The sequence below is a fragment of the Saccostrea cucullata genome, unplaced genomic scaffold, assembly GCF_032062105.1.
Source record: "Saccostrea cucullata isolate Sc308-1 unplaced genomic scaffold, CSIRO_AGI_Scuc_v1 ctg1509, whole genome shotgun sequence".
In the NCBI taxonomy this organism is placed as follows: domain Eukaryota; kingdom Metazoa; phylum Mollusca; class Bivalvia; order Ostreida; family Ostreidae; genus Saccostrea; species Saccostrea cuccullata.
In genome coordinates this window covers 67,773-94,867 of record NW_026940837.1, presented here as the reverse complement: position 1 = coordinate 94,867, position 27,095 = coordinate 67,773, and the positions used below count along the sequence as shown (strand labels likewise).

Sequence of the window (27,095 nt, the reverse complement as noted above, 5' to 3'; positions counted from 1 at the left end):
GATCCCTTATTACGTAAGATATGGCCAAACTTTTATATTATATTGTTGCAAGTCGTTTAGATGTATATCTTTGCTTCTGTAATGTATCACAAAATATTGATCATTAAAGAGGTACAGATGCAAGAATTTTGGCCCCTTTAAGCCCCTATTTTAAGGTGTCAGCCCCTTTTTCTTGATATCAAATGAAAGGTCTTGTAATTTCAAAGACGTTTTGTTCAACACCTATTCAGAGATTTCTTTTCGTTGTGGAGATATGCTGAATGGCAATATTTAATGGCCACCCCTACAAGTCCTTAATGGGGCCATTTTACAAAAAGTCAAAGTATGCATATTGTTAAGAATATTATTCTGACCATCTTTTGTTCAATATTGCTTATCAAAATATTCCCCATTTTCAAGATATGAATCGTCAAATATTTAGCATTCTGGTCCTTTGTGACCCCTAATTACGTAACATATGATCCAAATTCTATCATATATTGTTGCATATTGTTAAGATGAATACCTTTGCTTCTATAATGCATCACAAAATATTGATCATTTAAGAGTTAAAGATGAAAGACTTTTGGCCCCTCTGAGCCCCTTATTTGAGGGGCCAGCCCCTTTTTCTTGATATCAAATGAAAGGTCTTGTGATTTCAAAGACTTTTTGTTCAACACCTATTTAGAGATTTCTTTTCATTGTGGAGATATGATTCATATAAATATTTAGGGGCCACCCCTACAAGTCCTTAATGGGGCCATTTTACAAAAATTCAAAGTATGCATATTGTTGAGAACATTATTCTGACCAACTTTTGTTCAATATTGCTTATCAAAATATTCCCCCTTTTTGAGATATAAAGCGTCAAAGATCTGATATTCTGGCCCCTTGTGACCCCTAATTACGTAACACATGATCCAAGTTGTATCATATATTGTTGCAAATCGTTAAGAGGAATACTTTTGCTTCTGCAATGTATTACAAAATATTAATCAATAAAGAGTTAAAAATGAAAGATTTTTGGCCCCTCTGAACCCCTAATTTGAGGGGTCAGCCCCTTTTTCTTGATACTAAATGAAAGGTCTTGTGATTTTGAAGATTTTTTGTTCAACACTTATTCAGAGATTTCTTTTCGTTGTGGAGATATGCTGAATGGAAATATTTAGGGGCCACACCTACAAGTCCTTAATGGGGCCATTTTTCAAAAATTCAAAGTATGTATATTGTTAAGAATATTATTCTGACCATCTTTTGTTCAATATTGCTTATCAAAATATTCCCCATTTTTGAGATATAAAGTGCCAAAGATTTGAAATTCTGGCCCCTTGTGACCCCTAATTACGTAACATATGGTCCTAATTGTATCATATATTGTTGCAAATCGTTAAGATGAATACCTTTGCTTCTATAATGTATCACAAAATATTGATCATTTAAGAGTTAAAGATGAAAGACTTTTGGCCCCTCTGAGCCCCTTATTTGAGGGGTCAGCCCCTTTTTCTTGATATCAAATGAAAGGTCTTGTGATTTCAAAGACTTTTTGTTCAACACCTATTCAGAGATTTCTTTTCATTGTGGAGATATGATTCATATAAATATTTAGGGGCCACCCCTACAAGTCCTTAATGGGGCCATTTTACAAAAATTCAAAGTATGCATATTGTTAACAATATTATTCTGACCATCTTTTGTTCAATATTGCTTATCAAAATATTCCCTCTTTTCAAGATATGAAGCGTCAAAGATTTAGCATTCTGGCCCCTTGTGACCCCTTATTACGTAAGATATACTTAAAAGTTGAAAATATGTTGTTGCAAATGGTCTAAAATTAATAAAAATCGAAAAATCGAGCAGAAAAAGTGATAAAATTTTTTGGACACACGGGGGATCGAACCCGGGTCGCCCGCGTGACAATCCAACGCGCTACCCATTCGGCCATCGGGATCGCCGCTTCGCGTTTTCAAATGCAAATATCTCGAGATTGGCTTTTTCGATTTTCAAACAAATTACATATTTGGCTTCTGCAAAAGGGTCTCTATTCAATTCTAAAACAAAAATATTAAAAAAGAAAAGTTGAAAAATTACGTTTTTTAAATTCGCTTCCGGTTTCGACCGGAAGTACTGACGTCGCACGAAAAGGCGATTCTGCAACGCTATAAGTCATGAACTATCATCTCCAGTTAATCTTCAGTTCATATCTAAAGCAGTTTTCGCTACTAAATCAAGACAAAATTGCATTTTAAAATCAGAAAATTGTCCATATCTCACGACCGGAAGTGACGTCATCGACGAAAAAAATTTCCAATAAGGTTCAGATCAGTACCTATCAGATGTTAAAGTTTCATGAGAATCGGTCCAGTAGTTTACGAGAAATCGCGTGCACAAAATCGGTAAGAATAATAATAATAATAATAATAATAATAATAATAATAATAGGGAAAAAGAAACCGAAGAATAACAAGAAGGTCTTCCGTTGGAGACGGAAGACCTTAATAATAATAATAAAAGTGAAAAAGAAACAATAGAATAATAGAAGGGTCTTCCGTTGGAGACGGAAGACCCTAATAATAATAATAATAAAGGTAAAAAAGAAACCGAAGAATAATAGAAGGGTCTTCCGCTGAAGACGGAAGACCCTAATAATAATAACTAGAGCCGAGCTCGTTGCAAAGCAACGAGTAGGTCTTCCGTCCTGTTTGACCGGAAGTAACATTCATTTTTAAAAAAAAGAGTGATGAAGTCACAAAATGGTTTAATCCTTCAAATCTACGTTAATTATTGCAAAATTAAGCCATTTTCGGCAACTTCCGGTTTGACCGGAAGTGACGTCGCCGGACGTTTTTTGACGACGCCATTAGATGAAGCTTGATATTTTGAACAACTTTGCTTCTTTGACATATTACAAATTCTCAATTCTTTTTGAGATATAAAGAAATTACTTTTGGCCCCTCTAGGCCCTTAATGTTAGGGGCCAGCCCTTTTTTCGAGATATCATTTGAAAGATCTTGTAATTCTACACTTCTTTTGTTCTACATGTCTTAACAAAATATTTCTAGGTAAAAAGTTATCTTTGAAAAGGTGTCAACATTTTTGAAATTCTTCATAGGACTATTTTCGCGCCATAGCGAGCGTCGGCGCTTCGTATTTCCGGAAGTTGTAATATACTCAATTCACTTCTCCAAAGGTTGCTCTATCATCACTGAAAATTTCATACTTCTATCTTCAACGGTTTTTGAGAACATTGCCGGACAAAGTGACCCTCTAAAAATGACAAAATCGCGAAAATCTCCGAACCGGAAGTGACGTCATCAAAATAAAAAATTTTATTTCTAGATTTTTTTATGTTCTATCAGACCTGAAAGTTTCATGAAAATCCATCCAGCCGTTTCCGAGAACTCGCGTGCACAAAATCGGTAAGAAAAAAAATAATAATAAGAAAAATAGTGGAAAAGAAACCTAAGAAAAACAAAAAGGTCTTCCGCTGAAGACGGAAGACCTTAATAAGAAACAGAGTAAAAACAATATGTTCCCCAACTTCGTTTGGGGAACATAATTAATTTGAAATTCATTTTTGTGTATACTCACGCGTAGAAATATACACGGAGAAACGTGCGTTAACGTGACGTCACAATGAGGCTGCAGCAACATTAGTAAAAATGCAGCGATATAGGGCAGCAAGAAATTCAAATATTAAGTATATTTTAGTTGCTTCCAAACATAAAGAATGTGTTTCAGTTTAGTGTGAATTATTGGTGTGAGAATCACACAGATTTGCACGTAGGCATATTTTTCATGAAGCGCACTTCGTGGCAAGTCTGTGTGATTCACACACCAATAACTCACACAAAACCTAAAAACATTCCTTAAATAATGTGCAATCTACGGCGCAAGATTTAAACGCATTTTGGGAAGAATTTTCACACTTTCCAGCATTGGTCTATCCCTAATTCTAAACACATTATTTAACCAATATGTTTATTGTATCAACCTTCTAGCCCTTTATATTCGTTTCTACGGGCGATAAACTCGCTTGATTTGAATTGTCTGTTGGATTGCAGAAAATTCAAATCAAGCAAGTTTATTACCTCTGCCCGATTCGAACTTGGGATTTTACATAATTTATTTCATATTTATCTGCAAAACTGTTAGTTTATTACAATTTATAAATTATAGACTAGGAAGGGTAAAGATTTTATTCAATATAATATATTGATTGTACCCGTGACTTTGCCTATTTTCAAAGCCTTATTAATTTCGGGCTTAAAATGGTCTTATCAAGAGTAAATGCTCTCCTATTTAGGATATCGTCTAGAAAGTCTGAAAGAGTGTTTAAATGTAGAGAGAAATTATAAATTACTTTTATATCAACAAGTTGTGAGTCATCGTCTCAAGCCACGGTCCAGAGTCGGCATATATACCTCTCTCCTACCCGTGGCTGCTTGATCACAAAAAGTGTCGTAATCTTGAATATTTACGCCTCTCTATTGTGACGTCATATTCAGTCAGTGGCAAGTTTTGTTTCCATCGCAATCGAAATCAACAACTGACGTCAACAGTATACAAGAAATATTTCCTATACTGCGATTGGATATTGAAAGGTCGCGCTAAAGTTCATCATCCGACTATGCTTTACTTGCATTGGTCAATATTTTAATGAACTACGAAGAATTTTCTCCTCGTTCAACCACGACCAGATGGGAGAGGAGCGTACATTTTGGCCGTGGTTTGCGCCGATGGTTGCGAGTGGTATAATGTCTTTGGCCCGTCAGTTAGTCCGTCAGTGCTTTTTTTTTTATTTCTTTATTTTTTATAAGCATAATTATTCTTAAACAGTTGCATAACATTTCATGAGAATTTGTAGATAATAAGGACACAATGTATAGATATGCATATTACTAAAACAGGCACGTAGCAATATTATTGTTTAAAATTTGCATTGAAAGGCCGGTTGTCCCTTCCCCCACTTTGTGATACAGTAAAGTGAAATAATGATAATGTACATGTAGTATTATTATCCTTCAGAATTATACAGTCAATCTGATTGGTTTATCTAGCAGGTCACGTGCAGGGAGACAACTCGTGATGTCTCCCTCACGCACAAGGTGACAACTGTTATCTCCCTTCAGTTGACAATGAAATAGCGTAAGCAAGCATGCAGGGTTACAACTGTGTTGTCGCCCTTTGAATGAAACAACAGTGGTTTAAGCGAGATAAATCCTATTTTATAAGTACAATTGCTAAATATGCGGGATCGGTAAACAATAAATTCTAACGATGACGTCAAATTTGTCTGTTGACATATTTTGAATGTATGGAATAAGAGCAGAGTAGAAGAAAAGAGGTTTGATTACTATTTTCTACTCTATCTAATTTATACAAGTATATTTTTCAGGATAATAAAACTATTATGGACTTTTTAAAAGGGAGACAAGCGCCCTCGGGTGACAACCCTACTCAGACCTGATTATTGGTGATGTCTCCCTTCTAAACAGTCCATAATTGTATTGTTATATGGGGGAAAATTGTACTGAAAGAAGTTGGAACTTGTTAGGGCAATTTCTACTTGTCAACTTTTTCAGGTAAGTTTTTATCTCTGGATGCCCCCTTTCCCCTTTCAAAAACGATGCTACTACTTCACTGCAAGAAATTTTTATTTCTTTATTTTTCTAGGTGAACACTTTGTAACCGCAACCCTACTTAAGAGGGCGGGGGGGGGGGGGTGTCCGTTGCCATTTTAGACAATATTGCTCTCCTTTAGAAGAAAATGATCGAATTTAACAGCTGAAATAAATCAATTTTTTCTTATCAAATTATAGTTTACGTCTTATTTATTTGATAAAGAAACATTTCATGTAAATATATATTAATTTTAGGGTGGCAAATTTGCTTAAAGTCATTTAAAATCTAAATAGCATGCTTTCTGTAACGGCCCCCAGGTCTTCAAGCTGATCATATACGTAAAACCTGTTACAAAAATGTTATCTTCGTTTAATAGATACTGTATATAATCTTCTTAAAATCAAATTTAGAAGCTATTCTGTCCCTCACATAATTTTACCACTTCTGCGATTTCATTTTATCACATATTTTCACCTTTATCCCGTTGATATAGCTCATGTGATATCGTTTTCATATCAACACTATGTATTCCTACGCCTCGTGACGTAATGCTAATAAACAAATACTTGTGCATGATGGAGAGAATGGCTTAATTTGTCAAATTTCACTTTATTTGATATATTTGAATAATTTTTTATTCATGAATTAAAAAAAATAAAGCGTGAAATACTTTCTTTCTTTTATTTTAGTACGAACCATTTCATACAGCGTAATTTTATTTATTATGATATTTGATCCGAGGTAACTGTTAGGGAGCTTTGAATTAGAAATAAAGACAAAATGCACATTTATAGTGAACAAAAATATGTGATAAAAAGAATCTCCCATGGTTTGTGGTTTGATATGATTTTTATCCAACTCGTTGTGCGTTTCCCATCGCCTCGCCAAGGCTCGGGGATAGAAAACACACAACTCGTTGGATAAAAATCATACCAAACCACAAACCAGGGGAGATCCTAATATTTATTTGATTCGTTTGGAAACTTTTCCAAGATTAAATGTATTAGATTATTCACGCATTTTATTGTTTTTTGGGGGACGTATACTATAGGATCAACCATATGTCATTCATGTTTTGTGTTTTTTTTTTGATAGAGGAAAATGAAGTGAAATACACAAGCCCGTTTTTATAGAAGTAAACATGTGCCACCAGGAGATTCGAACCAGGCCACTGTAAAATTTTTTGTACTTTTCACCCACATCGGTACCCCCTGAAAAGCTTTATTTATAATATTCCTTCGATAAAGACCCATCAAAATATCAGATTCTTTGAAGGGTGGACGGGGGCTGCTTTGGATTGGACTTCTAAGTCAACTTGTAACATTGACTTTTTTAAACTGTTAAATAGATTGAAGTTACATTTGTATATATGAAATTTGATTCTTCTGTTTTATCAATCAAAAGCACAACTATTGGCACGCCCGTCTATTCATGATATAATAAGGTTCGTACGACTTAGTATCTCTTTCATACGACTTGTAATGTCGAACGTACGACTTATTATGTAGTTTGTACGACTTATTATCTCGTACGTCCGCCATAGTGTCATATGACATATCGTATCTCGTTCGTACGACTAATTATGTCGTATGTATGACTTATTATGTCGTACGTGCGACTTATTATGTCGTTCGTACGACTTAGTATCTCGTTTGTACGATTTATTATGTCGTCATACGACGTATTATCTCGTACGTACCATTTATTATCTCGTGCGTACGACTTAATATTATGTCGTTCGAAGGACTTAATTGCTCGCTTAGCGAGGCGGCGCGAAGCGCCGCTCGCTTAGCGAGCTCAATAGACTAACGTGTAAGAACGGAGGAAATTCTGTTTGAAATCTGCACACTGTTCCAAGAAATTTTTATCTCATCGCGTGAAAAAATTCCAAACTCCCAATAATTTTTTGCGGTGCATAGCAACATGGAGGCTAAAACATAGAAACAACTTACTTGAAAAAAATTACAAACAATGATTTAATGCAATATCCATGCCACAAAACTATCGTTAACAGGACTTTTTATTTGACGTCATACTTTCGGGTATTTCCGATTTTAGTCGGAAACTGCCGAAAAGTTCGGAATCTCGATCCCGACTTCTGAGAAGTGATTTCTTTTTTTTCTTTTCTTTTTTTTGAACTGAAGATACACTGAGATAGGCAGTGCAAGTTAATAAAAGCTATGTAAAGTTTTTATATAGTAAATAACTGCGCTCGCCCCAACGGTCGCATGGTAGAATATATTATTATGTCGTTCGTACGACTTATTATGTCGTTCGTACGACATAGTATCTCGTTCATACGACTTATTATGTCGTATGTACGACTTATTATGTCGAACGTACGACTTATTATCTCGTACGTACGACTTATTATCTAGTTCGTATGACTTATTATGTCTTTTTTACGACTTAATATTATGTCGTTCGTACGACTTATGTCGTTCGTATGACTTATTATGTCATTCATGCAAGTTAATATTACGTCATTCGTACGACTTAATATTATGTCGTTCTTACAACTTATTATGTGGTTCGTATGGCTTATCTTATTATGTCATACGTACGACAAAATATCTCGTTCGTACGACTTATTATGTCGTTCGTACGACATAGTATCTCATTCGTACGGCTTATTATCTCGTACGTACGACTTATTATCTACTTTGTACGACTTATTATATCGTTCATATGACTTGATATTATGTCGTTCGTAAGACTTGTTATGTCGTTCGTGCGACTTATTATGTCGTTCGTGCGACTTATTATTTCGTACGTACCACTTATTATGTCGAACGTACGACATAGTATCTCGTTTGTACGACTAAGTATCTCATACGTACGACTAACTATGTCGTACGTACGACTTATTATGTCGTACGTACGACTTATGTCGTTCGTATGACTTATTATGTCATTCATGCAAGTTAATATTACGTCATTCGTACGACTTAATATTATGTCGTTCTTACAACTTATTATGTGGTTCGTATGGCTTATCTTATTATGTCATACGTACGACAAAATATCTCGTTCGTACGACTTATTATGTCGTTCGTACGACATAGTATCTCATTCGTACGGCTTATTATCTCGTACGTACGACTTATTATCTACTTTGTACGACTTATTATATCGTTCATATGACTTGATATTATGTCGTTCATAAGACTTGTTATGTCGTTCGTGCGACTTATTATGTCGTTCGTGCGACTTATTATTTCGTACGTACCACTTATTATGTCGAACGTACGACATAGTATCTCGTTTGTACGACTAAGTATCTCATACGTACGACTAACTATGTCGTACGTACGACTTATTATGTCGTACGTACGACTTACAATATTTTTTTTCAAGTGGCAACAATACGCTTCCGTAAATTTCAGTTTTAGCATTTATTCATGTAATTGTGTCTGAACAACCCGACATTAAATTGAAACGAAAGAAGATGGGCGAACAAGGCGGGCAGAATGCCTATAGCGTCAGATATTAAGAAATCATATTAAATATGTGAATTGATTATTTGAATTAACTTATAATTATTGAAATTTTTAGGAATTATGAGGAAAAAAAAAATTCTGAGAGAGAAAAAAATATCGTAAAAAATTTTCTGTCATAAATTATTAGTTGGTATTCGTGGGATTCGAACCCTAGCAATAAAAATCTGACGTATCAATAGCATACTGCTTCGAGACTAACGCGTTAACCACTATGCTACACCGCTCATAGTGATATGAGGCATTTAAATCATGTTTGTGATATGACCCGCGACTTAAAGGACTTCAAGTATTTCTCGGAAAGATGCTAATGTTGTGTCATAAAAGTGTACTTTTAAGGTATGGTGGGTCTTCTCTCCATGTTTTTGAAAATCAAAAAATGTGAATTTTATTGCACACTTTTAGGATCATCTTTCCAAAAAATGGAGAGAAGACCCACCAATATTAAAAATTTTTGTTTAAGTATGAGAAAATGATCGCTTTTGTTCTTTTTAATGTGTGTAAGCTTTTTCATGGGCAAATATTTTCAGTCTTTGTGAGATTTTTGTAAATTGTAGAGATTTTACATAAAGTATACTTTAATATTAGATGAAATATCAAGTAAAATTTGGATTCAATTGGGATAAAAATTTTCACTTCTTATCTGTCGAACTATAGGCATTCTGCCCGCCTTATTCGCCCATCTTCTTGTTCCCTTCATAACGAATGTCGATTCATTTAATTATGGTATGTTTGTTCATTCAATTACCTTTATATATCACATATCCTTCATTTATTTCTGTTTTTTAATTCACATTATAAGACGACTTTTGCGCACCACGTGCTTGTCTTTAGTTTACAGGGAAAAATTATTAAAGAGAGAACTCAAACAATCATGATTAAATTGACAATTTTAACATTTCCAATGTCTTTGTCTGAGATAAAATTAGAAGTTGTAAGTGTATTGACGCGGTTCCATTAAAAAAAACCCACAGGGCGGGAAAAACAGCTAGCACATGGATTGGTGGAATCAAAGCATGTAAATATAAGGAATAACTGTCAGATTGTTCAATTCTATGGCGATGATCAATCGATTAACTTGCGGGATAATTTTATGCATAAACGCCTTCGGCAAGCCAATCGATTGATCACATCATGAAATCGAGAAATAAGACAGTTAATCCTTAAGTATACAGTGTACTAAGCTAAATAGCAATAGATATGGAACGCCGTAACTGCCTTATGTGGAGAACTTTCATTATATGATGGTATTTTATCTTTATATGATGGTATTTTATCTTTATATGATGGTATTTTGTCATTATATGATGGTATTTTATCTTTATATGATGGTATTTTGTCATTATATGATGGTATTTTGTCATTATATGATGGTACTTTGTCATTATATGATGGTATTTCATCTTTATATGATGGTATTTTATCATTATATGATGGTATTTTGTCATTATATGATGGTATTTCATCTTATATGATGGTATTTTATCATTATATGATGGTATTTTGTCATTATATGATGGTATTTTGTCATTATATGCTACTACTTTTCTTCTTTATACTACTTTTCTTCTTTATACTACTTTTCATTATATGCTACTACTTTTTCGTCATTATTTGTAGTCTCAATCATCCAGACGCCTGCCTCTATAGCACTAATTCGCAATCGCATCATCTCGGATCTTTCCGTTAGAGGTCGGAAAAACAACCTCGAATGTATTAACATCACCGGATGTTAAAATTTTATACATCTTCCTGTTTATTAAAATATAGGATAGACTAATTTAGAAGCCCCTTCTATAGTTTATTCTAAGTAATATCATTGCACTGAAGTTAAACTCCATATTCCACAGATAAAAGGTCTCTATGCATTTGTTTCAAAGATCGTAAAAAAGGAGGGTTGTCATGGCGTCTTCCATATACATTCGAGGTCGTTTTTCCGCTAGCCGCAAAGGCCCGAGAAGTTGCGATTGCACTAATTTGCTGTTCCGCAATTCTCAGTGTAAGCGTCTAGGGGAGCTAGTCAAAGCGCCCCCTAATAAAAATAATTTTATAGAAAAAATACTGCCCCCAAATATTGGTCAAAACGTCCCCTGATTTTAGTAAAAAAAAAACAAGAACAGAAAGTATTTTTGACGAACGCCTTGATTTAATTCATGTGTGAAATAATGTGCTCTCTCACTCTCGTCGCGGGTTTGAATCCCACCGCAGGACATGGAGACCGGCCCTTGAGTTCCCAAGCCGCAGTAGGCGCCGGCACAAAAAGATCCCTACCTGCTCAATGACCCTAAGTGCCGAGTACAGGACAAAATTTTTCTCCACTGGAAAGCATTGGCGTCTCCATATGAGTAAAAAAAATTATCAAGAGGAACATGAAATGTTATACAATCAATCTCTTCAGGAAAATGATAGGGCCGTTTGTTATCAGAATGCCCCTTATTAGCAGACATAGTTTCAGAAAAACAGGAAAGTTTTTCTGTGGTCTTTTAAATTTAGATATCGACAACATACATCTACGTTTTATCAATTAGCAACAGTTACTTTCATTCATATGTCGACTCGACATACCATGATCATGAAATTGTTTAAATTGTTCAATAACAAAGACGAAAAATCTTCTGAAACAAAAAAGCATTGAAACCATCTATCTGATCTGAACTGTGTATTGGGGGGGGGGGGGGGGGGGGGCTTAAAGTATCTAGGTTTAGATGAATCCGAGTTTTCCGTCTAGATTTTACGAGCATAGACCATATTAAAAGATAAAGGGCATTGAATGCACAATAGACCTCTTCCCCTTAAAAGATAAAATAAACTGACACCAATGGTTGTAAAAAGAAACAAAACATTTTGTGATCTCGTGTTTCTATTTAAAGGGGGGGATAAAAACCTGATTTTTCTTCTAAAATGCTAAAAATATCGCTCATGAAAAGGAACAATTACAAAATTATTAAATAAAAATCACACTTATTTAATGTCATTTGTTGTCCAAGGTGATTTTTCTTGTGCATGATTTATAACACAAACATGGAAATATGAGAACAAAGTAATCGACGTTATCCGATAAATCACAGCGTCATGAGGGAGAATTTGTATTTTTATTCTGAAAAATTTCACTAATATTTAGTCTATGAACAAAACATGTTATATATCATTTGAAAAAGGAGAAAATTGTCTATCAGGATCACTAAACAACTCAAAATGTCAAAATTTTGACTTAGGGGTTGTTTTCGCTTGACGGTTATCCTATAATGAAAAGTAGTATAAAGAAGAAAAGTAGTATAAAGAAGAAAAGTAGTAGCATATAATGACAAAATACCATCACATAATGACGAAATACCATCATATAATTACAAAATACCATCATATAATGATAAAATACCATCATATAAAGATAAAACACTCTAAAAAAAAGTTTTACTTGTTGTTTTTAAAATAAGATATTAGATTAAGAAAAACTAGTAATTATTAGTAATCCATTTAGTCAGAATAGCAAGTAAACGACTATCATGGTTAGTAATTGTAAACATAATTAGTAATAAGGATGAATTCATTTACTTATAAAATGATTTACTAAGTATCAATACTTAATAGGAATTATATTACTAAATGAACTACTCATTTTTAGTAAATTATTATTACTTAATTTAGAGATAATATGCTTTCTATTTACTAGATTTTATGAATTATTACTAAGTAAATGTAATTCTGAAATTAATTAAAATCTAGAATGTTATTACTTAAGAGAATGTTAAGTAAATGAAATACTTATCATATTTACTAAAATCGACATTATTCACAAGATAACCTGCAAGGTATCGACCCTCAAATAAAGTAGATACATGTAACTATGAAAGTACAAAATGTATGACTAATCACAGTTTTCTTGATCTCAATGTCCTAATTGAGCTTTCTGAGTAGTCAATTAGATGTAATGTACATGGAATGGTAACAATACTTTCTATTTCTTTTGCCAATTTATTTGTAATTGTTTTATTATATTTAACAATAAAACATTTAATTCCAACATCAAAACCTTATAAATTGAATAAGTTGTATCTTTTTAAGGACTATTTTAAAACTGGTTTAAAGTTTCAAGTACTTAATACAGCATTTTAATTAGTATGACTTTTTTTTTACATGAAGGAATATTTAGGAGAAAGATAACTCCTCCTCACAGACAATTAATATGGAAGCCAAGAATTCAATCCTGATAGTGATTAGACTACCATTTTTAAGTAATTATTTGTATTGAAACTGCTCTGAATTCTCTTTGATTCAGTAAATAAATTATTGTTTTAAGTAAACCAATTAAATACGATTTTAACAAGATGTGTGAAACACTGATGCCCCCCGTATGGCAATATAGCAAAGGTTATACTTTTTTCTTATGCAAATTCAATATATTGGTATTTCTTGATATCTCAAAGGTCAAGGTCAAATGGTCAATGTTATTGGTATCTAATGAAAGGTCCTGCCACAAAAAAATACATATCTGAAATATGAAAGACTAGCCCCAACCCTTCAGAAGTTATGGTCAAGGTTACCAATTTTGAAATGTAGATCAAACTCCAAGGTCAAGGACAAAGGGTCAGATTTGGTGGGACCCAAAGAAATGTCTTGTCACAAGGATGAAATTTGTAAAGTATGAATGCACTAACCCTAACCCTTTTAAAGTTAAAGTCAAGGTTTGCTTTTTAAAAGTGGGTCAAACTCCAAGGTCAATATCAAAGGGTCAAAGTTCTTGGTATCCAATGACTGGTCTTCTCACAGGAATTACATATATGTAAGTATATAAAAGCCCTATCCCTTGTCGTTCAAAACTAATGGCCAAGGTTAAAGTTTTTTCACAAGGATTGATATCTCCAAGGTCAAAGTCAAATGGTCATGGTTGTTGGTATCCAATGAAAGGTTTTTCAACAAAGAATATATATGTGAAGTATTTATGTCCTGGTATTTACTGTTAAAAAGATATGGCTAAAGAAAAAGTTTGGAATTTGAAAAAGTGGGTCAAACTCCAAGGTCAAGGTCAAAAGTTCAAATTTGGTGATACTCAAAGAAAGGTCTTGTCAAAAGGAATGGACTTGTGAGATATACAAGTCATAGCTCCGCTAAATCAAAATTATGGGCAATGTTAAATTTTTTGCGGACAAACAGACAAACAGAGAGATAGACAGACAGACGGACACGACAAAAACTATATACCCCCGAAACTTCGTTTACGGGTGCCAAAAAATATTAGTTATATAGTTAATAGTGGTAAAATCTAAGTAAAGGCCAAGTAATGTTATTACTTATATACACAAATTTAAGTAAATATAAATTACTAAGTAAAACTTTTTAGTGTTTAAGTAAAACAATTCTTTAAAATACAAAAATCAAGTAAAACATTTGAATTTAGTAATTGACGTACATTTTAGTAATTGATTTAAAATTTTAAGTAAATGCTTAGTAATTATTTTTTACTTATCTTTGTTATTTCAAGTAAAAAATGACTACTTAGTAAAACTTTTTTAAGAGTGAATACCATCATATAATGACAAAATACCATCATATAAAGATAAAATACCATCATATAATGACAAAATACCATCATATAATGATAAAATACCATCATATAAAGATAAAATACCATCATATAATGACAAAATACCATCATATAAAGATAAAATACCATCATATAATGACAAAGTACCATCATATAAAGATAAAATACCATCATATAATGACAAAATACCACCATATAATGACAAAATACCATCATATAATGACAAAATACCATCATATAAAGATAAAATACCATCACATGATGACAAAATACCATCATATAATGACAAAATACCATCATATAATGACGAAATACCATTATATAATGATAAAATACCATCATATAAAGATAAAATACCATCATATAATGAAAGTTCTCCACATAAGGCAGTTACGGCGTTCCATAAATATAAGCAAATAATATAGTACATTCATGCATTATGTTAAAAAATAAGGCGAGGCGGTTTTTTTTTTACTTTTGTGAAATTTTACGTGTTCACATTTAGCGGATTTATAATACCCATAAAAAATCAACTGCATGTAAAAATAATTACCCGTTACACGGTTATATTTTAAGTAAACATGTTTTAATAAATATTTTCTAAGTAGGCATAAGGTAGTACGTTTTAAAAATAAATTAACTTATGTATAAAACAAAAGGAATGAATTAACTGGATAACGCGACTGACTATATAAAATTAACATTCATAAATAAGATATCTTTGTTAGTTGAAACCATCTACCATAATACATGTTTTTTTACACGACGAACGTATGGCTTTGTGGGTCTGATCGGTTTCAATGTGACGTTAAACCGTTCGTATTAAAGTAAGAGTAACTGAACATTTTAGTTAATAAGTATTCTTATTTTTAAAAAACATGTTCTTTGTCCTGAAAACGCAAATGATCACAGCTTCAACGCAGTACTTAGAGTCCTTGATAATCATAATGATGTCACTGCGTTTCAATCGCACGTCTTAGCGCTTCTAATGAGATTAATCGTCTTGTTTTTTTTTTTAGTTTGATTTAACACGACAACAAGTTGTCACTGCGACCATTCCAACTCCTTGGCGTTTTATCCGCGTCCGTTGACGATCACAATGTGCTCCCACAGTGTTGTTTGAGCGTTGTCAGAGTTCTAATTAATCATGAACAATGGCATCACATTTGATCAGCAATAATTCTAACGTAAGCATTGCACTCCTGGCCAAGAGCATCAAAGTGTTAGAAGTAGATCTGTGAAATGGATATTATACAAGAACTAATTGCACTGTAGGTTTTGTTGGTTTTGGGTAATATTGCTTAAATCTTAAACAGGTTTCATTGTATTTATTTATTTTTTTTTATGTACATAATGAAATAAAAGAATGAAATTGAAGGCTCTAAATATTAAAAATGTTAATAATTTAGTACTAAATTCTAAAATCATTCAGTTTGAATGAAAGAATATTTCACTGTGGGAACGCAGGGACACGCCGCGAGAACTCCGTAGAAACGCGTTGGCCGCATTAGGGACGCCTTGATATCTTCACATTGTGAAAAAATTACAGAATTTTGTGCGATTTCCATACGACTCCAAGGCAAATTGAACAAGAGTTCAATGGGTCACATTAATTACATGAGTAACTTTGTCATGTTGTTTATTACCAGATTCTCCCTTGTAATACATATTGTGACCCGACCCGACTCCAGGGATAAGGGTTTGGATAACTTAGAATCTATACAACCCTAAAATGCCTTCACATAAGCTTTAGCTTTTCTGATCTAGTGGTTTTTGAAAAGATTTTTAAAGATACGAGGGGTGTTAGAAAAGTTCGCGGACAAGTTCAATTGTGAGCGCGCTATTTCCACGAAACCGGTCAAACTTTCCAGATAGAATCTTTACCTTTTTTCCAATAAATATACAAGAAATTTTTTCTCTCCGGTGATTATTAAAAAATATACAGCTTTTTTATTTTGATAAAACTTGCTTCACGGAGCATGCTACATTTTGGCACGTTTACATCACAAAGACTCTTTATTAAAATTAAAAATTGCACAATTGTAGCGCAAAGAGATTTATGATATTTTACCTGCCGCTAAAGTATTCGTGAAACATCACTGGGAGAAATTTTTAACTAAATTGGAGGGTATATGACTATTTTATAGCCGTTTGTATACGATCATTGCGTAAAAACACAGTCAAAAATCGGAACGTCATTGAGCGTCATGGAGCACTGCACTACGTAAAAATTATGTATGCAGACTGGAAAATGTCTAAAAAGAGATTAAAATGTTCAACATGCTGCCGGGAATTTCCTACACCTACAAAGGAGAAGTTTTCAAATGGTTGTAGCTTCATAAGAATGGAAGGATTGACATTTTGAAAGATTATCTCCAGCGATACTTCAGTACCCCCGTATCGCATGGACGTTGCGTTGCGCCTATATGGTAATGCATAGTTTCCATACCTGATCGATTAACTGATTAACTGCATAAACTTTTTTTAAGATCTCAATAATATCCGAATCAGTACAAAAGACATTGTCGAAGAAAAGTAGCATTTCTTGATATAGATATTCAATTTTAAAGTAGAAAAAAGATCAGAAAAATCTTAAGATTTATAGAACTGCGACAAAGGTTAACGGGTTGAAATCTGGTTGTAACGTCGCCTTACGTCAAGTGATTGCTCCATGAATCCCATAACCTCATAGTAAAAATCGTTGTAAATTTTCAAGATTTTATTATATGGACCTGATTTTTGACATACAAATAAACAAAATGTAGGAATTTATTCAGATATAGGTCATACTTCACAGTACTCAATAGATTTTCCGTAATTCAATGTGTCCGCGAACTTTTCTAACGACCCTCGTATTTCCTATATATTTCAATGTAAATTTTGGATTCCCTAATGAGGACCTGTCCTACCTCCTGTTGTCATGATTTTGAGAAAAAAAATTAGAATCTGTATTGCCATGATACCTTTGTATACTTTACAAGTTTTCTGGCCAATTGGTTATAGATACAAAGTTATTTAAAGTTTTTTGTATATAATTTAATGTAATCTTGGATTCCCTGTTGTTACCCTGCCCTACCCCAGGGGGTAATGATTTCTATTATTAAGAATCTATACTTCTCCTGGATGCTTTCATATAAGTTTCACATTCTTTGGCCCATTGGTTTCTGAGAAGGCAATTCTTAAAAGTTTGTTTGTATATATTTGAATGTAAAACCCCTATTCCCTAACGCTGCACTGTCCTAACACAGGTGGTCATGATTTCTACGATTTAGAATCTATATCATACCGTTCCCCTAGATGCTTCCACATAATTTTCAGCTTTTCTGACCTAGTGGTTCTCTAAAAGAAGATTTTTAAATGATATCCTATTTTTGACTTTTCTTGATTTAAGAAATGAATATAATATTTTTTTTCTTTGGTCGAAGTATCGAAGAAAAAGTTTGGACGGATAACTTCATCAATGCGCATTCTTATCATTTAATTTTAATTTTAAGTTCTAAAAATGAAATTTTCTTTAACTTTTCTATGAAATGAATTTCTATGAAATGTACGCATTCAAAAATCGTGCACACGAGTGCATCACAACAACGTATGTTGCTAAAATTCAAAATGGCTCTAACGAAGAAACGTTCTCTATAATTTAAATAGTAATGACTACAAGAAGAAAGATAAAAAATTTGACAAAATTGGAAAATCAGTTAAAAAGAAATTGAAGAAAATTGTACTAGATAATTATAAAGATCAAACTATGGAAAAGGTATCTAAATTTACAAAAAAAACTCAAAACTATACTTGTACAGTAAAATAAAACATAATGTCGAAATGGAAGAGTATCTTATGCTTGAAAATAGTTTTAAGAGTAGACAAATGCAAACTAAATTTCGAACAAGTGACCACTGCCTAATGATAAAAACTGGTAGGCATAAAAAAAAATACCCCGAGAACAAAGATTATATTCATCATGTAATACTATTGATGAGGAATCTTATTTCTTTCTACAGTGTAACTTGAATATACAAGCAAGGAATAAACTTATAAAAGCTATGTTAGATATTGTTCCTCATTTTACCTTAAACCACCTTCACAGAAACTGGAATATATACTAAATCCAACACTTGAAGTTAAACCGGCTGTTTGCTTTTTTATAAAACAATCATTAGAGTTGAGAAATGGAAAGTCCACATCGGTGTAACATTTGGGAGATAAATTTCTATATGGATATTGTATATATAATTCATTGTTCTCTTTTGTTTTGTTTCTTTCTGCTGTATTGATTGACCCATACAATAAAGATTATCTATTAGTGTCGTGTCGTTACCATAATTTTCTGAAATAATTTACATTTCACAGTTCTAGGTGACAGAAATTTTGGATTTCATTTGCGCATCTTTTCATCTGAACAACCGAACATAAAATACGTATCACAACCTGTCAACACTGTAAAACCCGAAGGAGTCTGCTGTCGACTGTTTAAGATTAATAGAGTTCCGTCTTCATTCATTTTGTGTCGTTTTTCTCGATCATTCTCTACTCAAGATTTAACAGATAAACGGTTTCCCCCGCTTTTGTAGCATAAGACACATTTCACCAGAGTTCCATTGTTCATACAAGATTTCTCAAAGTCAAAGATTAACAAAAGTATGCCGATTTCTCCCCATATTTCCCAAAACTGCAGGCTATAATGTTGTGATGCAGACGCTTTGATTTGTTTAGCAAAGGGGGATAATTCAAAAAGAAACGAAAGTAGAAAATAAGTAAGGAACGTAACGGACAGGTTTCGAAAATCAGGAAAATATGCATTAAAGTAAAGATATTTAATTATTCCTTCAATAAATAATCTGCAAGTGGGAATATACATGTAAAGACTGCCAAAGTAGTTCCGGCTGCTTAGTACAAGTGAACTCTAGATTCTATTGATGCAGTTATCAAAAGAATTTTTCATCCAATCAGAATGAAGTATTTTATAGAAATTAAATTATATATTTCTCCTTGTGAGGGTACTTGGGCATTTTTTTACAATTTAAACTTTCGTTTAACCAAGGATACTTTGTTCCAAGTTTGGTTAAAATCAGCCCAATTCCTCTAGATCTTGAGAAGAAGTTGAAAATAGACGGACGGACAAAAGAACGCCGCGCAGAATAAGGAATCAGAAAAAGCTCACTTTAGTTTTTACATGCAGCTCAGATGAGCTAAAATATTTAAACGCCTTATTAACACCTTAGGGACACAGCTAGGTGTAAAAGAATCTCAGGAGAGCCGTAATCACTGATAGCTGCAGAGTTTTTATGGTATCCATATTAATTTATGCAGTTAAGTGATCTCCTCTTTGATTTACATGTATACAGACGAACGGGACACTACACCAAACACAATTTGAAAGAGATAAAGTAACATATACATAAATATTTATAAATTAATTTAATTTAATAAAAAAATATTTTGCGTATTTCCCAATGGTAGAAAACAACATAGATTCCTGTTGTTTACTACTGCGTAATTGTCTACCCAATACCCTATACTGAAAAAGGAACTTTATACCCAGTAAAGATAATAAGTATACAACTTCAATGTATAATTTTCTCAAACTTTTTTTCATATCATAGCGTTAAAAGCTTTGAAAAATGGAATTCAGAGATTGAAAAGTGTGGATGAAACATATGTAGATGACAAGCAGTATTCAAGATCAAAAATCCATAAAACAATACAAAATAGGAGCAGAACAAACACGGGCCTCCAAAACATCAGCTGTGGGATCAGATGCCCATGGAGGAATGAGCATCCCTTGCCAACCGATCAGAGATAAATTCCATAATAACGAGAAATTTATCTTTTAGACCAAATTAAACATATTTTTGTTTTAATTGCTTTCAGTTCTGCAAATTGCTTTCTTCTGAACGTTTACGGGATTTAAGATGAAAGAATAGCATACTTTGTAAATAAAAGTAATAATTTTCTTATGTAAAATTATTGGTAATCACACGTTGTACTTTTTGAGGGCCGGTGGAACTGTCTTTCTTGTCTTTACACCTTATTTTTTTGCATAAGAACATTTTATTTTATTTTGCGCTCCATTGGCAGGATCACAGATTGACCTGAATCATTGTAAGTAAAATATGAACATGTATTTGGCGTAAACGTTGCTATTCATTCAACTATTGGTCAGCTGCTCATTATAAAATACTTTGTGCGCATTAATAGCAATGGTGCATATCAAGCAAACGAAGGTTTGTCAGTTACACATTTTTTAACAGGGTATTGGTCAGCTTTAAGCTCTAATTTTCGCCGTACATTATGAAAAAATATATTGTTCTTTTAAAATCATAGAGCCCATTGAAACAAAACAAACTTGGAACAGAGCAAACACTTATCTCCGATAAGTATCAAAGGTGGGATCAGGCCTGGGGGCCATAAAACTTAGACAAGCTCACTTTTGATCTCAGTCTCACTTTTTCCAAAGGAATATATAGCGGAAAAGTGAGACGTAGATCAAAAGTGAGCTCGTCTAAGTTTTATGGCTCCCAGGCCTGGTGCCTTGAATAACTAGGGATGACGTTTTAAAAATGCTTAAAGTTACTGTTTGTAAAGATATTCATTCTTTTGAATTTTATTTTTAATTTGAATTTCCATTTACATGTATCTGTAAGCATGCTGAATATTCTTACGTTAGAAAATTAAAGCACATTTTACTCATATTTCATTCTCATTGATTATCATTGTTCTTGTTTCTCTTATGGATAATACAGAATTTTGATTTGAAAACGATTATTTAAAAAAACACAAACTTTTTTATAACTTTTAATTCAATATTTACCATTTATATCCATTTCAGCAGCGCATATTTCTACTAATATACCAGGTGTCTGTGTAGACAAACAATGGTACTTAAATTTGGATGGTGTTGTACAATTCTGCACATCTGCAAGACGTTCACATGCTTTGATATGTGCGCGAATACTGGTACTTTTTTCATTCTTGGGACAATTTTCGACAGGGACTATCGTTCTAGCCGACCAAGAGCAAAACGAATTACAATGAACAGCTTTCTGAAAAATCAAAAGAATCAAAATGGTGAAATCAAAAACTCAGCCATTAAATAAGAAAGACAAATTGTTATCAACTAGTTTTTGAAAATGACAACTTACGAAAAGAAAATGGAAAATTACAGAAAGTATCTTGACTCGTAGAAGTGAATCCATATCCTGAGCTGTTTTTACTGCATTATTCATAGGTAATCCAAAAGCTTTGCATTTCTTCAGTTCTAAGATACAATAAAAACAGCATGTAGTTTTTTTTAACATATACAAGTATTGAAATAATAATAAGATAATGTTTCTTCATATTTAAGATATTTTTTTCCAATATTATAATTTTTAGCACTTTCAGGGTTGTAATCAATTTTCTATTAGAGGTAGTCTATACATACTATGAGTCCAATCAATTTAGCTCTAAAACACTAAAACCTATAGCTAAAACAAATTGCAACAAAAATTATTGCAGTAGAATTTAATTATTTAAGGAATTAAGCTCATTTTAACTTATGTTATACGATATAACATAACTTGGGAGAGTTTACGCGAAGCGGTTTATAAAAAAGCGATAACTGCCCCAACTTATCTTATATGGTATAACATAAGTTGAAATAAGCTTCATTCCTTATAATTTAATTTCAATGTAGACAATTAGACAAATTTTCCATATTTTTCCTCCGGAAAAGGGCTTGAAATAACGCATTTTTTAAAAGTTAAAAGTCAAGCGGAGTAATACGTTTTGACGTAACTCATTGTGACGTAGGCAAGTTATGTAATACAAAATGGATAAAATCGTTTCACCAATCAAATGACGTGTAACAACTAAAATTATTAAATTATTTATAATTAGCCTTTTAATAGATCAAAACTCTAAAAAATATATTTATCCAACAGCATTTTTTTCAATTTTAATAAAAAAAACCATTTTTTTTTTTTCAAAAAGATCAATAAATCAGTGGGTTTTTTTTCTGATAGCCATTAAGAAATGTGTCTGCAAATTGAAACTGGTGGTTATTTGATTAGTTTTTAAAAGTTTGAAGTATCTCAAACTCTAAAACCTTTTTTTCATGGAAAGAGGGTTCTATTTTTATAATTAAGATATACGACTTCTTGATATTTTAATGAGTCCTGGGAAATGGGTTCACGGACATTACAAACCGGAAGTACTAGTAACTTTCATAAAACAAAAGAAGTTGGCAGGAAAATAATCCCTCAATGCTCAATGGGCATGAGTGCCGATTATAGGTCGAAAGTTTGTAGATCTTTACTTGCAAGACTTGTAATGACGTCTCCACATGAGTGAAAAATTCTCAAAAGAAATGTTAAACAAAAATCAGACAAACTAAATAACGCTGTTTATCTATGGTTTAGAGATTTTGATAATTAAAATTTCTATGCTGTTTTAATTGATGAATTTTACTGATTGTAATAGGAAACTATTAATTTAAAACATTGTTTGCTATATTTGCAGGTGTTTTTATCTGTTTATAAAAGAGCTTGTTTGTTAGATAAAAGGATGTGTTGTTAAAAAATTCGAAAATCCTATAATGCGGCCTAGTTTAAAACCTCCCTGTAAAATTAAAGAGCTTGTGTGACCTTACTTGGCTCCGGGGTTATGTTAAGTATGGAGGGTAATTGTGTTAAAAAAACCAGACTTGTAAGTTTGTAAATGCAATCTTAATTGCAAGTTTGTAAATCCAAACTTGTAATCTATCAGTTTTATAGTATTCATATGTAAAAAGGTAATTCACATCCAAGCATGTAATTCTGAAAATACAACTGTGTTGACTTTAAGTTCAAAGAAAGTGGGCGCTTAAGATAGCGATTCGGCAGGAATCGGATAACATAGGGAGAGAGAAAAAATATTTTTGAATAATAATTTTTTTTCCAAATCTAGACATTGGTTATGTTCTAAGTACATGTAAAACAGGCAAATATATCCTGATATTTACTTGGTTTTATAAGAATAAGCATATGAATATGGTCATACGGCTGTTTTGGTCCAAAAACCAGCCTTTTTAGAGCCATTTTTTAATATTTTTGTTGTGTCTGGGTCTTCTCTCCACAAATTTGAAATGCGTTATGAATGTATTTTTCATCGTATAATTTAGTACATGTTTTGAAAAAATGGAGAGACGACCCAGAGATAACAAAAAATACACTTTTTCAAAATATTTTTCAACTTGAAAATAGACTAAGTTCAAGCGTATAGGACTGTCGCTTTAAATGATGATTACAAACGGAGATATACTGTGTCTCGGATAGCTACACTGGTTTGCCTCTGGACGCGTAACTTATGTATGAAAAGTTTTTGGTTCGAATATGAGCAGATTAAATTTTTTTTTCTACGTTTTAATATTAAATACATTTGATTAAGACATATAAAAATTCTAATTAGATTTCATATGGTTTTTTTTTTTTTTTTTTTTTTTTAAGAAAAAAATAGAACTATTTACATTATATAACGCGTTGACATGTGAACATAAACATGGTGTCACCCGAGAAGTACGGGTGTTGCGTTTGTAAAAAACAACTAAAAAGCAAAAGAAAACGGAAAGTCAGTGTTAACGTTGCCAAAGTTCTTCATGCAAGAGGTATTGTTACCTCAGATGTAAGTACAATATGCGACAACTGCAGGATATCGCTGAAGCAGAATTTATCACGAGCACGTTTACATGTACAGGATAGCCCAAAAGTGAGCAGCACAGTTACCAGTATTGACTTGCCCTTAGTTTCTGGGGGGAAGTGCAATAAAAGCTGTATAATTTGCAGGAAGAAAGGTTTATTAAAATGTATGCCGAGAGAGGCAAGAATGGACATATTTATTAACTTTGGTATTCTTGTTCCACTTGGCGCTCGATGCTGTCCTCTGCATTTAACAAGCAATCACATAAAATCCTCAACATGCATCCACAAGTCAATGTTTAGAAAAAGATCTACTGTTTTGAATTCTGGTGAAATTGTGAAATTGATCGATGATCTAAGGAAAGTTGCATCTTCTTCTCAGAGTCGTCGATTGTCTTTTGATGACCATACACTGTCAGATGAAGATTACAGATCACTGTTAGGGATATCAAGAGATCAATTCAATGATCTTTATCTTCATGTCACTTCTATGCGTAATTCTAGGGAAAGATCAATTAGAAACGCAATCGGCATTTTCCTCTTTAAAATGAAATGTGGCCTTTCCAATGCCGTAATTGCAACACTCTGTGGGTTTAGCAGTCGTCGAAAAGTAGCTCGAATAATTCAGCAAACTCGAAGAGCACTCGTAACGGACTTTGTTCCTTCTAACTTAGGCTTTAAACATATATCACGCCAATCTATAGTGGATGACCACACCACCGACATCGCGAAACAATTATTTAGTGACCCACTATCCGAAACAGTTATCCTTGTTATGGATGGGACTTATGTGTTCATACAAAAAAGTTCAGCATATCGGTTTCAAAGACTCACATATTCTTTGCACAAAAACAGACCCCTAGTAAAACCGTTTGTCATAACCTCCACCGACGGCTACATAGTTGACGTTATGGGCCCATATCTTTCAAACGGTAAAAACAATGATGCATCAATCATTAAACACATAGCAACATCAAATTCCAATAGTATAATGAATTTCCTTAGAGAAGATGATGTTCTAATAGTGGATCGCGGCTTCAGAGATGCAATTTCCTTTTTGAATGAGTTGGGCTTCAAGACACACATGCCTGCATTTCTTGAAAAATCTCTGAAACAGCATAGCACCAGTGAAGCAAATATGTCCCGTTTCGTCACCAAAGTGCGTTGGGTTGTTGAGGCTGCAAACGGCCGTATTAAAAAATGGAGGTTTTTAGACAATGTAGTTTGCAACAGCCAAATACCCCACATTAAAGATTACATTCGCATTATATGTGCAATTATCAACAAATACAGGCCTCCTTTAAAAACAAATAATCCAGAGGATGATGATATTGCTCGACAAATGAGATCCGCTGCCATGCCAAATGCAGTCCAGGAGCGGATTCGGAAAAACCCAAAGCTTAAGTTCCGAGAAAAATCCAAAAACTGGATAAGCATTGAGGCTAAAAATGCTCTACCACATTTCCCGTCCTTAACTGAGGAACAACTTCGTATGTTGACATTCGGAGTGTATCAACTCAAACAGGCTAGGAAATACTCAGATGAGCACCTTGAAGAAGGGGACTACAAAATTGATCTTTCCTGTGTAGAACCAGATCTATTACATGCACGAATACAGTCCAGACACACTTCGAAAAGGCTCTATAATATATGGGTAGAATATTCCCGGGACCATGTCACAGGCTGGTACTGTGAATGCAAGGGAGGCTCTAGAACAGTTGTTTGTTGTGCCCACATTTCCTCAGTTATCTGGTATCTTGCATTTGCCAGACATAACAACTATAAGGCAACACCAGATGTTTACACACCCTCACTCTGTGATGCAGCGAATCTTGTTCTAGAAACTGATTCTGATGAGGAATCTGAGTAGTAAAGATTGATTGACTTTATTCACATTTGTGTGAATCATTATCATAAATGAAAATATTAAATATATTGCAATACCTCACGAATACATTCTTTTACATCGATATTTATATGACCGAGTATTTAATTACTTAAAGACAGTTTCTAGTATTTAATTACTTATATTAAATTTGTCCTTTAGTGTCCCTTTTGATAAAGAAAATAATGATAAAATGTACCATTATTAAGCAGTTTTAAATTGTACTCGAGGGTCATTGTAAATATTATTTATACGAAACACGGAACAACTTTTGTTTTAGTCTGTACGTTTTCAGAAGTCGAAGGGCTCATAGACAATTCAACCAATAATGTTTCCTGTCTGTGGTTCCTGCAAATTTTCCATCTAAAGCGCCCACATTCTTATGAATGTGTGTACATGTATTTTGATGTTGTAAACTTTGTTTTCCGGAATTTATATTTCCGCGCTCTGAATAAAACACAAAGACAATTCACAACTCTACAAAAGTAAAGTCAACATGTTTGTCGAATTTTGATTGCAAGAAACTATGGAGGGTGTCGGTGCCATAATTGCTTTTCAATATACTTGTTTCATTTTTTAGATATTATTATTATAATTTTTTTTCCCAAATTAAATAAATTTCAACGACTTCATTTTATATTTCTTATTTTAGTTCTAACTTCTTGTTTACATTTTCCAGGGTCCGAGGAGGGGCAATGTGCCGTGCCCCAGTAATTTTGCCGATATAAAGAATGCTATAGAACACAAAGCTAATATCTGCTTGTGTCACGTCAATAAAAAAGTCTGATGACTTCTTTTAAATGGGAGGGGGCGTAGTTGATATAGAGTGTCCCCCAGCTGAAAATGTATGGCTCTGCCCCCTCTCCAACTTGCTTCCTACGGACCTACTCTTTATTTTTATTTATTTATTTATTATT

At 33.1% G+C, this 27,095-nt stretch overlaps 1 protein-coding gene across 1 annotated transcript in view; it reads right to left on the bottom strand.

The window, feature by feature from the left end:
* LOC134256411 (uncharacterized) overlaps positions 1–25,019 on the bottom strand; it is a gene marked incomplete at its 3' end in the record, with an annotated part of 48,802 nt that extends 23,783 nt beyond the window's left edge. Inside the window, exons 1-2 of the mRNA XM_062739059.1 lie at positions 24,927–25,019; positions 21,452–21,683 (exon numbers count right to left, since the gene is read on the bottom strand). Coding sequence (XP_062595043.1) covers positions 21,452–21,683; positions 24,927–25,019 — 325 coding nt within the window. The remainder of the gene's footprint in view (positions 1–21,451; positions 21,684–24,926) is intronic.
* Between the last annotated feature and the right edge of the window lie 2,076 nt (positions 25,020–27,095).